General features: G+C 41.5%; 1 protein-coding gene across 1 annotated transcript in view; it reads right to left on the bottom strand.

The window, feature by feature from the left end:
- VIT (vitrin) overlaps positions 1-19,111 on the bottom strand; it is a 127,319-nt gene that overhangs the window by 57,663 nt on the left and 50,545 nt on the right. Inside the window, exons 4-5 of the mRNA XM_059942913.1 lie at positions 9,293-9,449; positions 1,717-1,850 (exon numbers count right to left, since the gene is read on the bottom strand). Of these exons, the coding sequence (XP_059798896.1) occupies positions 1,717-1,850; positions 9,293-9,449 (291 nt within the window). The remainder of the gene's footprint in view (positions 1-1,716; positions 1,851-9,292; positions 9,450-19,111) is intronic.

The raw sequence follows: 19,111 nt of genomic DNA on the forward strand, positions 1-19,111 counted from the left end.
AGTATCTTTACCATGAAGAGATATGGTAAAGTATCCAAGTAATCAAATTTAGCATCAGCGACAAATGGACAAAATGATATTATGTGTCTCCTGATATGGCCATTTGTGATACTACACAAGGGATATGCTATGATACCACCTATATAGTATTCTTGACAAAATATTTAACCTGAATCCAACCATGAGGAAATAGCTGGACCTGTTTGTGGTCCAGACTGTGGGACATAGTACTAGATGACTGGCTGGGACTTCAAAAATGTCATCACTACTTATGACCAAAAAAGGAAGTGTGGTGGTAGACAGTTCTAGATTAAAGAAGACTAAATAGACATGACAACTAAATACAATGGATGATTTTTGATTGGATTGTAGATCCCCCCCCCAACAAAAAAGAAGAAGAAATTACTGTGAAGAATATTTGGGGGATAGTTGGATACAACTGAATAAGAACTTTTTCTTATTTATTAATATTTATTAATATTATTGTATCAATGTTAATTTTTTAGATGTGGTACTGTGGTTATTTAGGAAAATGTTTTAGCTCTTACCATACGTGTGCTGAAGTATTAAGGGATAAAGTGTCATCATGCCCACAGCTTATTTTCACATGGTTCAAACGAAATATAAATAGATAGATAGATAAAGCAAGTATAGCAAAATATTAACAATTGGTGAATCTGGGTGAAGAGAATATGGTATTCATTGTACTATTCTTTTAATTTTTCTGTAAATTTAAAAGTTTTCAAAATAAAAAGTTAGGTTGGGGAAATTCACAAAAATAAAAAGAGGGGAGCAGGCAGGTCATGATGATGGTACAAAGACCTTGGTTATCTTTTTACTGTGAAATAACACAGCCATGAGTTCATTCATATTACCTCTTTGGAAGAGGAAAAAAAAAAAAGAGTGAAAATGATTATCTATAAAATCCTGTGGAGCGGGGCTTCCCTGGTGGCGCAGTGGTTGAGAATCTGCCTGCCAATGCAGGGGACACGGGTTCGAGCCCTGGTCTGGGAGGATCCCACATGCCGCGGAGCAACTGGGCCCGTGAGCCGCAATTACTGAGCTTGCGCGTCTGGAGCCTGTGCTCCGCAACAGGAGAGGCCGCGATAGTGAGAGGCCCGCGCACCGCCAAGAGTGGCCCCCGCTTGTCACAACTAGAGAAAGCCCTCGCACAGAAACGAAGGCCCCAACACAACCATAAATTAAAAAAAAAAAAAAAAATCCTGTGGAGCCAGGTAGTGAGAATGGACTAAACAGTGAAACAATTAATTAAAAAAAAGAAATCTCAAATAAAATTGTAGCTCAGCGTTCTAAAAACCTGTCCCTATCTATCCATTTACCAGAATTCTCAAGGAATAAGCTTCCAGATATGAGGCACATTTGGCATAACTAAAGGAGTAGTTCAAAAATCCAGTTATTAAATGTAATTCACTTAATTAAAAGTTTGATTGGACTTACTGATAGCTACTGTGTGTTTAAAATGAGTAATTGGAGCCCTTTAATATTTCCAGACTTTGTAGTGATTTATCACTGTAATTATAATTCATTGTTTCATGATCTTAACTATCAGAAGAACTAATGCTTCAGATTTTTATGAAATGAGGTGGGCCATAAACTAAAACTAATGGCACACTGAAAAGAGCACATTTCATCCCGTGAGGTCACTTAACCGAAGTGCCAGTTGTAGGGCAGCGTTTCTCCAGGGTGTGGGCATACCTGAGACGACAAAGGATTCTCTCCATCGTGGAAGGGATAACGACTGGACACCATTGGAGTAACTCCCTTTATAGCCAGACTGTCCAGCAACTTTCCGAACAAGTATTTTCCCTCCTGAGTTATCGAGCACACCACTGTGAAGAGAAAAAGAAAATTTTTTTTGAAGAAAGAACAGAAAAATATTGTTTGACATATAACAGACTTTGAAACCAGCCACCATCTTTATTTTTTTTCTTGTTCTACATGTTATACATTTTAAAAAATTTATTGGAGTATAGTTTATTTACAGTGTTGTGTTAGTTTCAGGTGTACAGCATAGTGATTCAGTTACACATATACATATGTTCATTCTTTTTCAGATTCTTTCCCTATATAGGTTATTACAGAATATTGAGTAGAGTTCCCTGTGTGATACAGTGGGCCCTTGTTGGTTATCTAATTTATATATAGTAGTGTGTATATGTTAATCCCAAGCTCTTAATTTATCCCTCTCCCCTTTGGTAACCATAAGTTTGCTTTCAAAATCTGTGAGTCTGTTTCTGTTTTATAAATAAGTTCATTTATATCATTTTTAAAAAATTAGATTCCACATATGGGTGATATCATATGATATTTGCCTTTGTCTGCCTTAGTTCACTTAGTATGATAATCTCTAGGTCCATCCATGTTGCTGCAAATGGCATTGTTTCATTATTTTTTTATGGCTGAGTAATATTCCATTGTATACATATACCACATCTTCTTTATCCACCCCTCTGTTGATGGACATTTAGGTTGCTTCCATGTCTTGGTTATTGTAAATAGTGCTGCAATGAACATTCTCTTTCTCAAGATTGCTTTGGCTATTTGGGGTCTTTTGTGTTTCCATACAAATTTAAAAAATTTTTGTTCTAGTTCTGTAAAAAATGCCATTGGTAATTTGATAGGGATTGCATTGAATCTGTAGATTGTCTTGGTGGTCTAGTCATTTTGACAATATTGATTCTTCCAATCCAAGAACATGGTATATCTTCCCATCTATTTGTGTCATTTTCGATTTCTTTCATCAGTGTCTTATAGTTTTCAGAGTACAGGCCTTTTGCCTCCTTAGGTAGGTTTATTCCTAGGTATTCTTTTTGATGCTATGGTAAATGGGATTGTTTCCTTAATTTCTCTTTCTGATCTTTCCTGATTAGTGTATAGGAAAGCAAGAGATTTCTGTGTATTAATTTTGTATCCTGCAATTTTACCAAATTCATTGATGAGCTCTAGTAGTTTTCTGGTAGCATCTTTAGGATTTTCTATGTATAGTATCATGTTATCTGCAAAGAGTGACAGTTTTACTTCTTCCTTTCCAACTTGGATTCCTTTCATTTCTTTTTCTTCTCTGATTGCCATGGCTAGGACTCCCAGAACTATGTTGAATAATAGTGGTGAGAGTGGACATCCTTGTCTTGTTCCTGATCTTAGAAGGAATGCCTTCAGCTTTTCACCATTGAGAATGATATTAGCTGTGGGTTTGTCATATATGGCCTTTATTATGTTGAGGTAAGTTCCCTCTCTGCCCACTTTCTGGAGAATTTTTATCATAAATGGGTGCTGAATTTTGTCAAAAGCTTTTTATGCATCTATTGAGATGATCATATGGTTTTATTCTTCAGTATGTTAATATGGCGTATCACACTGATTGATTTACAGATATTGAAGAATTCTTGCATCCCTGGGATAAATCCCACTTGATCATGGTGGATGATCCTTTTTGTTTTGTTTTGTTTTAAATTTTATTTATTTATTTATTTTTATTTATGGCTGTGCTGGGTCTTCGTTTCTGTGTGAGGGCTTTCTCCAGTTGCGGCAAGCGGGGGCCACTCTTCATCGCGGTGCGCGGGCCTCTCACTATCGCGGCCTCTCTTGTAGCGGAGCACAGGCTCCAGACGCGCAGGCTCAGTAGTTGTGGCTCACGGGCCTAGTTGCTCCGCGGCATGTGGGATCTTCCCGGACCAGGGCTCGAACCCGTGTCCCCTGCATTGGCAGGCAGATTCTCAACCACTGCGCCACCAGGGAAGCCCCGTGGATGATCCTTTTAATGTATTGTTGGATTTGGTTTGCTAGTATTTTGTTGACTATTTTTGCATCTATGTTCATCAGAGATATTCAGTCACCATCTTTATTTAGAGATAGGAAAGCAGGGAGAGTAAGAAAACCTTCACCTTGACCTGCAGCCCAGCCCCCAAGAATGATGCTTCCATCACGTGGCCTGGCATCTGACTTCCCATGTTCGATGTCCTTTTCTTTCGTATTACAGGACCTGACCATGCCTCAAATTTCTTTTCTTTGGCTTCTTAATTCCTACTAGTTCTCCCTGAAGTAAAACCTGTTTCCTGACAATTTCCAATTTGGTTTTGTGACATCACAGAACGACTCCAACTATTTCAAAAGCTGGTACATTTTTTTTTCCATTGTTTTTTTTTTTAAATTATTATTTATTTTTATTTATTTTTGGCTGTGTTGGGTCTTCATTTCAGTGCGAGGGCTTTCTCCAGTTTCGGCAAGCGGGGGCCACTCTTCATCGTGGTGCACGGGCCTCTCACTATCGCGGCCTCTCTTGTTGTGGATCACAGGCTCCAGACGCTCAGGCTCAGTAGTTGTGGCTCACGGGCCTAGTTGCTCCGCGGCATATGGGATCTTCCCAGACCAGGGCTCGAACTCGTGTCCCCTGCATTGGCAGGCAGACTCTCAACCACTGCGCCACCAGGGAAGCCCCAAGCTGGTACATTTTTAAAAGCAAATTATTCCTTTTATTTTGGGCTAGGGAACGAAGGTGTGTAGCTAAATTAAATTCATTTAAAAGAGTCCCCAAAGGCTGGAAATTGTTTCTTTAATTTCTAGGATTTTGAAGGTTTTAGATCCTGATGTGATAGTAACTGACATATCTAACTCTTTGCCTCCATTGAAGCAGGGGCTCCAGTATGTCATTTCCTTGCCCCAGAGCCTAACACGGCTCCCTTGGGTATCTGTAATCTACAGCACAGGGGAGCTAAAAAAGTTCTTAGATTTGTTCCCATCAACACCCTTCCTTCCCTACAGGAATGAGCGTTGCCATTTCCTGCCCTCCCACCTTCATGGTGAGTCAACAACTTTCAACACTCCACTTCCCAACAACTTGGAAAGAAAGTGATAATAATACTTGACATGTAAAGCCCTTAATTGCTTTAGAATCATCCCCACTAATGGATCTCACTGAGTTCTCCTAGCAAACCTACTGGCTGTGGAGCAGAGGGAATGCTGTTATTCCCACTTCACAGAGACAGGCTTAGACAGGTGGAGGGACTCACTCCAGATTTTGTAACTTCTAAATTGCAAGGTAGGGATTTGAACCCAGGTCTAAATGACCTGGAATCCTGGGTTTGCCCCACTTGGTCACAGTTGCCTCTCAGGGTTCAAAAGCCACGGGCATCTCCCAACACCAAGTCCTCATCCCTCCATCATGTCTTTGCAACCCTGCCTGCCCTTCTCCAGGCAGCTCTCAGTCAGGGCCCCTCACTTCTCCCAGCTGCAGCCAGGCCGGCCTCTTCTCTCCTGACGGCCCACTTGATTCCCACTCCTGTGGCTCTGTTCATGCTGTTCTTTGCTCTGGAGAACCTGTGCCTTCTCTCCAACACCTCCTTCTCCATGACTTTGCTATGCCCCTTCCTAACAATGCCTTCGAATCTTGTCTTTCCATGGAGACTCTGATTTTATTTGGTCTTGTGCTACTTCCTAAAAATTCCTTGAGTTAACTTTGTCTCCCAACTAGATTAGAAATTTTCTTATGGGAAGACAGTGGTTTTGCTTCTGCATTAGAAGGCCTGTCGGTGTGCGGACACCACTCATGCTGGCTTGGGAAAGCCAGTTATTAGGCTTCAGGATTGTGCCGGTTCATTTCACAATGGTAGTTTGAAATCAGCCACAATGGGAGTATTTATGCCACAGATGTTGGTAAATCAGCACTCCCCAGCCCTCCATTTAGGAGGGCTGGTTGGTGAACCTTTACCACCACACCACGGTCATAGGCTGAAAATTCAGATTATTTTTTAAAAAATTACCCCAATTATCCCATGGTCCCTAACTGATAAGTGGGGGAAACAGAAATAGCTCTTATCTGTTTACTTCCCCCCTGGAGAAATTATTCTGCCCCTGGATTTATACTCCATTGTATTGAGGAAATGTTCGTGCACTCATTCTTGTTTAAAAGTCAGAAGCGCTGTAGGTGCCACTCAGAGTGGAAAGAGGGGCTGAGCTTCCCTTTGCTCAGGCTGTTTAAAGGGAATGGGGTGGGCCCGGGGGGTTCTCAGGCTGGACGGGGAGGCTGAGATCCCTTGTGACAGTGATATAAGACCCAAAACCCAGACTTTGGGAAAGGCATGGAAACAGAACTCTTGTCTTCTCATGAGATTTTCCTGTTGCAGAAGAGAGTGATGCCTTGTGAATGGACTTCACTGGAGGCCGTGCACGTTCCCACACATTGTCCTAGAGGAGGGCAGATCCTGGGGCAGTCAGTGGTCTATCAACTCCAGGAGGCGACAGAAATCCCAGGGGAGGAATGCACCGGACGCTTGTTCACCACAGGAGATACCAGAGGAGGGAGAGAGCCTGAAAGGCTGTGGTTGTACTTATAAAGCAGATGGGGGCTCAGAGCCATGGTAGTTTGGAGAATTTATATAAATGCGACCTCATGTGTACCCTCATTGAGGTGGAGGCACTTCATATATATTCTCTCAAAGAACAAAACCAGTTCCACTCCTTTGCATTCCTCAGACACCCTGCATGATGCTGAACATGGCTTTGAGGTTCACCTCCTCCCTGACGCTGGTACCAGGGCACTGGGATAATCTGAGGGTCAGCTTAGTGGCTCAGAGAAAAGGGACTGCCCACAACGAGGCCAGGTTTTGAATGGCTGCCATTCTCAAGGTGGGCGTCTGGTCAGAAATCCATGCTCTGCATGGAGATGGCCTCTTCATTGTCCCATCTCAGAGAACTCTCCCCTCTCTCCAGGCCTTGGTCCCACTTTAAACACAGAAATTAGTTCAGGATAAGACTGAGCCAAAATATGATGCCTCAGATATGTTCATTATCCCTTTGGTTTGAAAGAATCAAGGGGATCACTCATAATAAGGCATCTGATTGTCATACTTTGTATGAAATTTAAATCCTTTAAGCTAAGTCTGAATTTCTAAACCAAAGTGTGCTCTCTCCAGTTTCCCAGTTCTGACTGCAGGGGACTCTGGCAGGACAGTGATGCGAGGTCCTTCACACATTTTCCACTCTATTTTCTGTCTTAAATCCTGCCTTCTAAAAACAGACTCCTTCTGTTTGTGAAAAACGGAACTGGTATTATCCAAAATTCCTATCTGTTTTCCCTTAAGACCTCTATACCTCCTCCTTATGGATAGTGACTCCTTCTTTCCAAACAGTTTCCTACAGTATCAGTCACTGGTCCAGGAAGCTACAAGGCATTCCGTTGCTCCAGCAGCGAATCTTGTTTCTTGAAACAGTCAGACTCTTCTCCTCTGTCCCTCTCCCCTCATCTATATTCTTGCCAGATAGTTCCTATGCTCCAACCCAAATGCTGGGATTGCTGAGTCCTGGTCCTTGTCAATGCCCTTCTTATTTTCTCTCTAGAGGTGTGTCTGTTCATCATAAAAACCTTTCCCCACTCTGACCGCCCCATCACGTCCTCACGTCCTCTCGGTTCTTATGTAAATGTATCACCTGGGCTCTGGGCTGGAAGTCAGGGGACACAAGTTCTAGTCCTGGATGTGCAACTAACTAGCAACTTAATTAACTTCCCTATGCCTCCCTTCCTCTTCTAACAACTGGGGATGCTAGCAGCAGCCTCATAGGGCTGAGATGATGCTAGAAGGAGAGGATCTCAGTGTAAGGGGTTATTGTCATTATGATGACATCTTGGTGAGCTCACATTAACTTGTGTGGCTCTGTACCTCACAGGACCAAGGAAAGGCAAGAGAGAGCCAGCAAATGCCAGACGAAGCAAGTGCCAACCATCTCAGACCACAGTTGGAAAAATACAGGCAGCCTTAAGATGGGCTCGGCCTCTGTAACATATGTCAGTGTCTACACAGACACAGACTGGAGCGTGCTAATGGTTGGCGGAGCTGTATTGGCATGCACATGTGTGTGTCAGGGTGTGTGTGAGCATGCACATGTGTGTTCTAGCACGTGTGGGAGGCATGCATATGCGTACAAGTGATTGTGTGGAGGCATGCACATGTTCACGTGTAGATCTGCATATCGACTTGGTGCACAAAATTGATTTCAGAGTGAAAACAAAATATTTTTATTCCACAGTTTGGAGTTAAGGAACAGCATTTGGTGTTTTGTTCTTTAACGTTCCTCTATATATCCTTAGTAGAGCTTTTGTATTCCCACTCCCATTGAAAAATCAGGTAGCTGTTCATCTCTTTGGCTGATGGGGAAAAGAGTATGGCTGACAAAGTCTATTAGTAAGTCTTAAATCTTATTTTAGGCATAGATTTTTTTTTTTTTACTTCTTCCCCAAATTTCAGAGAGACTACTGACTAGACACCTTGAAAAGGAATGAATTTTATGTCACCCCTCTCTCTGGCGGAGATACAACTGAACAATCAAGTGACTGGCATGCAAGTAAAGAAAAGGAAAAAGATACCGGAAGCCTGAATAATTGAGAAACTCATCAGTATCCAGCAGCCAACCACTGACTTTGAGCCACATCTCAAAGTAGTGCTGGCTGGTGAATAGAAGTGGGGGGACTGGACTTGGGTTCCAATCCCCACTCGGATACTTTTTAATGGTGTGGCTTTAGAAAGGCTATTCAACCTCTCTTCACCTTTAAGAGGTCGACAACAACGGTGGTAGATACCGCACAGGGGAATGGTGAGGGCCCCGAATTAGATAACACAGGTGGAGTGCTTGACACATACCCATTTTCAAAGATATTAAGCAAACATGCATTTCCCTGGGTTTTGGCTCCAAGCCTAAGCAAAAGAGGTGTGAGGCTTCTGTGAAGGTCGCTATTGCCTTTCCTCATTTAGGCAGTGACGTGGTCCAAAGCATGTCATGCCTCCTGTCCTCCTTCCCGGATCCCCCATCAATGGCTGACCAGGCAGGACCCCCTGTCACCCTCCTTCTCACTTTTCCTGTTCCTATTTGTCTCCAGGTCATCAACTGGAGCTGTGACATTTCTTCTCTAAACTTCTGGGCCTTCCTTAGTCATGTCCCTATTATCTCCTTGCTCAGCGCATACAGGTAAAAATAAAAATGCTTTACATCATCAAGAACTTTGGTTTCCTCATTATGAACACAAAAGAGTAGGATTCTCCCTCCCACCCCCACCCATTAAGGTGTAAAGAGAAGTCAGTCCTCCTTTCCAGAGAGATCTGAAAGGAGATCCAGGACCATGCACAGATTCTGGGTCATCCCGTGGGATAGGGCTGCCAGATAAAATACAGGATGCTCCATTAAGTTTGTTTGTTCTTGCTTGCTAATCAGGCAACCCTGCACCGGGGGCTCCCTGCCCACGCCCTGATTGCTCGTGCTTAAGAAGCTCAGCGCTACCCACCTGTGAACTGCAGCGCCACACACGCTGGAGTAGGATGCATAGACGTCAGTGCCATAAACGTGGTACCTGGGGTCTTGGCATCCTGCTGGACATTTCACAATGAACTCGGGATTGATTATCTTTCCAGCTCTCACATCACAGTTGATCTGAGGCACAGCTGGGAATGCAAAATGAGGTCAAGATTACACCTTGTGGTATCAGCTTATATATGGGGTGACTGTTAGGTCATAACTATTCATTTACTTAATCTCTAAAAGCCAGAGCCTGGGCTGACCCTGGATCCCCTCCGTATAATGAAAGCAAAGAGGTAATTAGGACACTCCTCAGACCAAAAGAGCAATCACCATCCACTGCACTTAACCTGCTGAGAGCAAGAACAAGAGGCTCATTCCTGTGCTTATTTGAACAATTAATTAATTGAAGAAGAGAACGCTGGGAAAAGACCTGCCTCCAGTGGTCAGAAATGTCAGCCTGAGTCCGCGATTAGAGAATACTGGTTTTTCAGTTGCTCTGGAGCTAGCCCAGGAAAAGAGGAAACTCTCAGAAAACCTCGCAGGAGGAAGAAAGGTATTCGGAAAGGGCAAGCGAGAGAGCATGGGCCTTGCGTCGGGACCAGCCGGGACAAGGTGGGCTGCTGCAGCAGAGGCCCCGGGCTGGAGCCTGTGGGGAGCCTGGCGATGGGCAGGGCTGGGCCAGGTGAAGGAGGCTTGAGTGCTTGCGTTCTGTGCGGGAGGTGGGACTCGATGGAAGGTGTTTGGACAGGGGAGATAGATAATGAAAGTGATCTTTTGTCTCGGTCCTAGAGGCTGGGTCCTAGCTCCAGGGTCAGGATGGGAGTGATCTTTCCTCATCCGCCTCCACACTCGGTGGAAAGCTGGGGACTGCCCTGCTAGGCACCCAGCGGAAGCTCATTCATTCTGTCCTCCCTCCTCTCCGGCTTGGTGACGCCATTGACAGGCTAGCAGCATTCACTAGGCAAGGCTGCGTTAGCCCGAAGCTTGCTTAGGGGATGAGACAGTGTAGATGCTCTAGTGGCAGTACCTAAAAGGGGGTGTGGCTGCATCTTCCCGGAAAAAAATTTCCCTCAAAAACTCCTGAATGAAAAGGTCTCCTAGAGGACCCTATATTGATGTCTGGGAGCTAGGAATAGATCCTCTAGAAGGGACTCTGAAACATAAGCACTATTCAAAGAGTAAGCAGGCTCAGGAGGGATCTGGAAACCACCAGATGGGAGGGCTGCCTGGCGGAGATGGGGTGTTTGGCCATAAGAAGGCGAGCATTTGGAGGCAAATACAGCTGTCTTCACACGTAGGACTGTCGTGTGCTATGACATCAGAGGACTGAGCTAGAACTAAGGGGGAGATTTTCTATGGAGGCATTTTTTGCCAAAAAGAACTTTCTAGTAAATGAAGTTGCCCTTGAAGGAAGGGGCTGGAAGTATGCAAGCAGGGACTGAACAGTTGAAGAGGGGATGTCTCCACTGGGTGGGAGGTAGAAAGAAAGCCCCGCCCAGTGGTAAGAGCCTGTGATTACAAACATGGATTCAGGATCTCTGCCAGGCCACCCATCCTCTAACTGGGTTACTGAGATGGTCTCAGAGTTGTTAATAGCTTCCAGCTGTATCCAAAATGCACTTTTTTTTTTTTTTTAACCCTTATGTGTCTGAATGGAGCAGAGTTGCATTTCATTCAGACCGGAGAGAGAACTAAAGTTAGAACTCCTGCTCTTTTCCTAACCCCCCTCCCAGACAATCTTGGCCACGCAGGGCTGGGCCAGCATGGAAGTCTTTCTCCTGGGAGCCCGGGGGCTGAGTGTGATCACAGGCTAAAACAATTTGTGGTCCACATTAGGGAGGGAAGCACTGCGCTTAAAATGGTTTTGTGGTCTCGTTCTTCCCACCACACGCTGCTTCCTCTCCAAAGTTATTTTCTTTTTATCTTTCATTCTTTTAAACCCTGATACTCAAGGCTGCCTTGACTATTTTGAGTCTTGGATTATTGTTCTAAAATGCCAGTTTTGGGACTGAAGATGCCTGTGTAGTCTCTCCTTAAATTAGTTAATTGTTGGATCACTGGGTGTAACTAAATGCTTTCAGCTCTCCTCCCTTCCACAGATCACTGCCCCACTCCCGAATGCATCTCCTCCCTTAGATGTAAAGAAAATGGAAGCATTCCTTCTCAGCTCTTAGTTACATGAAATAGGAAGTGACGAGCTCTGTGACTTGGGATTCAATTTGGATGTGACTTTGTCACCCTGAGAGTTTGGATCTCCTGGTAGGCCAACCCAACTCTTCTGGAGTTGTAAACTAGCTCTATCTAGAAGCTTATTGCATGAGTGTCATACAATGATCCAACCTATTGCAAGAAAGGTGCAGATGCGGTAGAATTTTCCATGAAATAGTTGGTTTAAAAAGACAAGGGGAAAAGTGTTGCATGGGAATATTTTGCTTCCGGCTAATCAATTCCCACCCCTCCCCACCCCACCCCTTCCTGTAGGGGGAATTTGTTTTTTGTTTTTCTTTTTGCTTTGTCTTGTTTTTACAAAGGCCTGGGCAAGCCCTTAAATAAGATCTGCTGCTTTATCTGCACCCAGCTGGATTAGAAAACTTGGTGAATTAGCTCATCCCACGGGGTGGGGGGCTGTAAAATGATATCAAGCACATATGCTCATGCACTTTGGAAGAACAGGGTACAATGACAAAGTTGGCTAAAGGTCAAATATTTGTTCAATTTGTACAGAAAATTCAGCTGGAGAGAGTGAGCTAATTACAATTTCAGAGTAATTGCCAAAATCATTGGAAAGTGTAATGTCTAAATCCAGCTGGCAAGAAGCAGCATCTGCATCTTTTTTGGCTGCTCTTCTTTGAGTATATGGAAACCACGATTTATTCTTTTACAGTATTTTCTCAGTTATTTGTGAAGTAGTCTGTTTTCTTATAACCTTCCAGGAATCTTCCATCCATCCACTTAAAGCCGAAATGATATGATTTATCTTTGCATTTACTCTGAATACATTTGAACTATTCCATCTTACAGCTTAGGTCTTCCTTTTCTCTCTCTTTCTCTTCTGTCGTATAGGTTCATTTTCTTTCTCTCTTCTTTTTTTTTAACATCTTTATTGGAGTATAATTGCTCCACAATGGTGTGTTAGTTTCTGCTTTATAACAAATGAATCAGCTATACCTATACATGTATCCCCGTATCTCCTCCCTCTTGCATCTCCCTCCCACCCTCCCTATCCCACCCCTCTAGGTGGTCACAAAGCACTGAGCTGATCTCCCTGTGCTATGCGGCTGCTTCCCACTGGCTATCTATTTTACATTTGGTAGTGTATATATGTCCTTGCCACTCTCTTACTTCGTCCCAGCTTACCCTTCCCCCTCCCCGTGTCCACAAGTCCACTCTCTATGTCTGTGTCTTTATTCCTGTCCAACCCTTAGTTTCTTCAGAACCATTTTTTTTTAGATGCTATATATATGTGTTAGCATACAGTATTTGTTTTTCTCTTTCTTTTTTTTTTTTTTTGGGTGCAGAGTCAGTTTTTTATTGAAGTACAGTTGATTTACAATGTTAATTTCTGCTGTACAGCAAAGTGACTCAGTTAAATATATATGCATTCTTTCTCATACTTTTCCATTATGGTTTATCAGAGGATATTGAATTTAGTTCCCTGTGCTGTATAGTAGGACCTTGTTGTTTATCCATCCTATATATAATAGTTTGCATCTGCTAACCCCAAACTCTCAATCCATCTGTCCCCCAATGAATTCATTTTTTTTTTAAACATCTTTATTGAAGTATAATTGCTTCACAATGGTGTGTTAGTTTCTGCTTTATAACAAAGTGAATCAGCTACACATATACACACGTTCCCATATCTCCTCCCTCCTGCATCTCCCTCCCTCCCACCCTCCCCATCCCACCTCCCCAGGTGGTCACAAAGCACCGAGCTGATCTCCCTGTGCTATGTGGCTGCTTCCCACTAGCTATCTATTTTACATTTGGTAGTGTATATATGTCCATGACACTCTCTCACCCTGTCACATCTCGCCCCTCCCCCTCCCCATATCCTCAAGTGCATTCTTTAGTAGGTCTGTGTCTTTATTCCCATCTTGCCACTAGGTTCTTCATGACCATTTTTTTTCCCCTTAGATTCCATATATATGTGTTAGCATACTGTATTTGTTTTTCTCTTTCTGACTTACTTCACTCTGTATGACAGACTCTAACTCCATCCACCTCATTACAAATACCTCCATTTCATTTCTTTTTATGGCTGAGTAATATTCCATTGTATATATATGCCACATCTTCTTTATCCATTCATCTGTCGGTGGACCCTTAGGTTGCTTCCATGTCCTGGCTATTGTAAATAGAGCTGCAATGAACATTGTGGTACATGACACTTTTTGAATTATGGTTTTCTCAGGGTATATGCCCAGGAGTGGGATTGCTGGGTTGTATGCTAGTTCGTTTTCAGTTTTTTAAGGAATCTGCATACTGTTCTCCATAGTGGCTGTATCAATTTACATTCCCACCAACAGTGTAAGAGGGTTTCCTTTTCTCCACACCCTCTCCAGCATTTATTGTTTGTAGACTTTTTGATGATGGCCATTCTGACCAGTGTGAGGTGATACCTCATTGTAGTTTTGATTTGCATTTCTCTAATGATTAGTGATGTTGAGCATCCTTTCATGTGTTTGTTGGAAATCTGTATATCTTCTTTGGAGAAATGTCTATTTAGGTCTTCTGCCCATTTTTGGATTGGGTTGTTTGGTTTTTTGATATTGAGCTGCATGAGCTCCTTGTATATTTTGGAGATTAATCCTTTGTCAGTTGCTTCGTTTGCAAATATTTTCTCCCATTCTGAGGGTTGTCTTTTCGTCTTGTTTATGGTTTCCTTTGCTGTGCAAAAGCTTTTAAGTTTCATTAGGTCCCACTTGTTTATTTTTGTTTTTATTTCCATTTCTCTAGGAGGTGGGTCAAAAAGGATCTTGCTGTGATTTATGTCATAGAGTGTTCTGCCTATGTTTTCCTCTAAGAATTTGATAGTGTCTGGCCTTACATTTAGGTCTTTAATCCATTTTGAGTTTATTTTTATGTATGGTGGTAGGGAGTGTTCTAATTTCATTCTTTTACATGTAGCTGTCCAGTTTGCCCAGCACCACTTATTGAAGAGGCTGTCTTTTCTCCATTGTATATTCTTGCCTCCTTTATCAAAGGTAAGTTGACTATATGTGCGTGGGTTTATCTCTGGGCTTTCTATCCTGTTCCATTGATCTATATTTCTGTTTTTGTGCCAGTACCATACTGTCTTGATTACTGTAGCTTTGTAGCAGAGTCTGAAGTCTGGGAGCCTGATTCCTCCAGCTCCGTGTTTCTTTCTCAAGATTGCTTTGGCTATTTGGGGTCTTTTGTGTTTCCATACAAATTGTGAAACTTTTTGTTCTAGTTCTGTGAAAAATGCCATTGGTAGTTTGATAGGGATTGCATTGAATCTGTAGATTGCTTTGGGTAGTAGAGTCATTTTCACAATGTTGATTCTTCCAATCCCAGAACATGGTATATCTCTCCATCTGTTTGTATCATCTTTAGTTTCTTTCATCAGTGTCTTATAGTTTTCTGCATACAGGTCTTTTGTCTCCTTAGGTAGGTTTATTCCTAGGTATTTTATTCTTTTTGTTGCAGTGGTAAATGGGAGTGTTTCCTTAATTTCTCTTTCAGATTTTTCATCATTAGTGTATAGGAATGGAAGAGATTTCTGTGCATTAATTTTGTATCCTGATACTTAACCAAATTCATTGATTAGCTCTAGTAGTTTTCTGGTAGTATCTTTAGGATTTTCTATGTATAGTATCATGTCATCTGCAAACAGTGACAGCTTTACTTCTTCTTTTCCGATTTGGATTCCTTTTTTTTCTTTTTCTTCTCTGATTGCTGTGGCTAAAACTTCCAAAACTATGTTGAATAGTAGTGGTGAGAGTGGACAACCTTGTCTTGTTCCTGATCTTGGAGGAAATGGTTTCAGTTTTTCACCTTTGAGAAAGATGTTGGCTGTGGGTTTTTCATATATGGCCTTTATTATATTGAGGTAGGTTCCCTCTATGCCTATTTTCTGGAGGGTTTTTATCATAAATGGGTGTTGAATTTTGTCAAAAGCTTTTTCTGCATCTATTGAGATGATCATATGGTTTTTCTCCTTCTGTTTGTTAATATGGTTTATCATATTGATTGATTTGTGTATATTGAAGAATCCTTGCATTCCTGAGATAAACCCCACTTGATCATAGTGTATGATCCCTTTAATGTGCTATTGGATTCTGTTTGATAATCTTTTGTTGAGGATTTTTGCATCTATGTTCATCAGTGATATGGGTCTGTAGTTTTCTTTTTTTGTGTGACATTTTTGTCTGGTTTTGGTATCAGGGTGATTGTGGCCTCGTAGAATGAGTTTGGGAGTATTCCTCCCTTTGCTATATTTTGGAAGAGTTTGAGAAGGAAAGGTGTTAGCTCCTCTCTAAATGTTTGATAGTATTCGCCTATGAAGCCATCTGGTCCTGGACTTTTGTTTGTTGAAAGATTTTTAATCACAGTCTCAATTTCAGTGCTTGTGATTGGTCTGTTTATATTTTCTATTTCTTCCTGGTTCAGTCTCAGAAGGTTGTGCTTTTCTAAGAATTTGTCCATTTCTTCCAGGTTGTCCTTTTTATTGGCATAAAGATGCTTGTAGAAATCTCTCATGAGCCTTTGTATTTCTGCAGTGACAGTTGTTACTTCTCCTTTTTCATTTCTAATTCTACTGATTTGAGTTGTCTCCCTTTTTTTCTTGATGAGTCTGGCTAATGGTTTATGAATTTTGTTTATCTTCTCAAAGAACCAGCTTTTAGTTTTATTGATCTTTGCTATTGTTTCCTTCATTTCTTTTTCATTTATTTCTGATCTGATCTTTATGACTGCTTTCCTTCTGCTAACTTTGGGGTTTTTTTGTTCTTCTTTCTCTAATTGCTTTAGGTGTAAGGTTAGGCTGTTTATTTGAGGTGTTTCTTGTTTCTTGAGGTAGGATTGTATTTCTATAAACTTCCCTCTTAGAACTGCTTTTGCTGCATCCCATAGGTTTTGGGTCATTGTGTTTTCATTGTCATTTGTTTCTAGGTTTTTTTAAATTTCCTCTTTGATCTCTTCAGTGATCTCTTGGTTATTTAGTAATGTATTGTTTAGACTCCATCTGTTTGTATTTTCTACAGATTTTTTCCTGTAGTTGATATCTAGTCTCATAGCATTGTGTTTGGAAAAGATACTTGATACGATTTCAATTTTCTAAAATTTACCAAGGCTTGATTTGTGACCCAAGATATGATCTATCCTGGAGAATGTTCCATGAGCACTTGAGAAGAAAGTGTATTCTGTAGTTTTGGATGGAATGTCTTATAAATATCAATTAAGTCTATCTTGTTTAGTGTATCATTTAAAGCTTGTGTTTCCTTATTTATTTTTGTTTTGGATGATCTGTCCATTGGTGAAAGTGGGGTGTTAAAGTCCCCTACTATTATTGTGTTACTGTTGATTTCCCCTTTTATGGCTGTTAGCATTTGCCTTTTGTATTGAGGTGCTCCTATGTTGGGTGCATAAAGATTTACAATTGTTATATCTTCTTCTTGGATTGATCCCTTGATCATTATGTAGTGTCCTTCTTTGTCTCTTGTAATAGTCTTTAAAGTCTGTTTTGTCTGATATGAGAATTGCCACTACAGCTTCCTTTTGATTTCCATTTGCATGGAATATCTTTTTCCATCCCCTCACTTTCAGTCTGTATGTGTCCCTAGGTCTGAAGTGGGTCTCTTGTAGACAGCATATATACGGGTCTTGTTTTTGTATCCATTCAGCCAGTCTGTGTCTTTTGGTTGGATCATTTAATCCATTTACATTTAAGGTAGTTATCGATATGTATGTTCCTATTACCATTTTCTCAATTGTTTTGTGTTTGTTATTGTAGGTCTTTTCCTTCTCTTGTGTTTCCTGCCTAGAGAAGTTCCTTCGGCATTTGTTGTAAAGCTGGTTTGGTGGTGCTGAATTCTCTTAGCTTTTGCTTATCTGTAAAGGTTTTAATTTCTCTTTCAGATCTGAATGAGATCCTTGCTGTATAGCGTATTCTTGGTTGTAGGTTTTTCCCTTTCATCACTTTAAATATGTCCTGCCACTCCCTTCTGGCTTGCAGAAAGATCAGCTGTTAACTCTGTGGGGATTCCCTTGTATGTTATTTGTTGCTTTTCCCTTGCTGCTTTTAATATTTTTTCTTTGTATTTAATTTTTGATAGTTTGATTAATATGTGTCTTGGCGTGTTTCTCCTTGGATTTATCCTGCATGGGACTCTCTGTGCTTCCTGAACTTGATTGACTATTTCCTTTCTCATATTAGGGAAGTTTTCAACTCTAATCTCTTCAAATATTTTCTCAGTTCCTTTCTTTTTCTCTTCTTTTTCTGAGACCCCTATAATTTGCATGTTGGTGCATTTAATGTTGTCCCAGAGGTCTCTGAGACTGTCTTCCATTCTTTTCATTCTTTTTTTTAAATTCTGCTCTGCAGTAGTTATTTCCCCTATTTTATCTTCCAGGTCACTTATCCGTTCTTTGCCTCAGTTATTCTGCTATTGATTCCTTCTAGAGAATTTTTCATTTCATTTATTGTCTTGTTCATCATTGTTTGTTTGCTCTTTAGTTCTTCTAGGTCCTTGTTAAACGTTTCTTGTATTTTCTCCATTCTATTTCCAAGATTTTGGATCATCTTTACTATCATTACTCTGAATTCTTTTTCAGGTAGACTGCCTATTTCCTCTTCATTTGTTTGGTCTGGTGGGTTTTTACCTTGCTCCTTCCTCTGCTGTGTGTTTCTGTGTCTTCTCATTTTGCTTAACTTACTGTGTTTGGGGTCTCCTTTTCGCAGGCTGCAGGTTCGTAGTTCCCGTTGTTTTTGGTGTCTGCCCCCAGTGGGTAAGGTTGGTTCAGTGAGTTGTAGGCTTCCTGGTGGAGAGGACTGGTGCCTATGTTCTGGTGCATGAGGCTGGATCTTGTCTTTCTGGTGGGCAGGGCTGCATCTGGTGGTGTGTTTTGGGGTGTCTGTGACCTTATTATGATTTTAGCCAGCCACTCTGCTACTGGGTGGAGTTGTGTTCCTGTCTTGCTAGTTGTTTGGCATAGGGTGTCCAGCACTGTAGCTTGCTGGTTGTTGAGTGGAGCCAGGTCTTAGCATTGAGATGGAGATCTCTGGGAAAGCTTTCGCTGTTTGATATTATGTGAAGCCAGGAGGTCTCTGGTGGACCAGTGTCCTGAACTCAGCTCTCCCACCTCAGAGGCACCAGCCTGATACCCAGCCAGAGCACCAAGACCCTGTCAGCCACATGGCTCAGAAGAAAAGGGAGAAAGAAAGAAAGAAAGAAAGAAGGAAGGAAGGAAGGAAGGAAGGAAGGAAGGAAGGAGGAAGGAAAGAAAGAAAGAAAGAAAGGATAAAATAAAGTTACTAAAATAAAAAATTATTAAAAATTAAAAAGTAATAACAAACAAACAAACAAACAAAAAATGGACAGACAGAACTCTAGGACAAATGGTAAAAGCAAAGCTATACAGACAAAATCACACAAAGAAGCATACACATACACACTCACAAAAAGAGAAAAAGGAAAAAAAAGTATATATAAAAAAGAAAAAGGAGAGAGCAACCAAATCAACAGACAGATCTACTAATGATAATAAACTCTAAATACTAAACTAAGATAAACATAAAACCAGAAACAAATTAGATGCAGAAAGCAAACCCCAAGTCTAC

Source organism: Balaenoptera ricei, chromosome 13 (assembly GCF_028023285.1).
Source record: "Balaenoptera ricei isolate mBalRic1 chromosome 13, mBalRic1.hap2, whole genome shotgun sequence".
Lineage (NCBI taxonomy): Eukaryota > Metazoa > Chordata > Mammalia > Artiodactyla > Balaenopteridae > Balaenoptera > Balaenoptera ricei.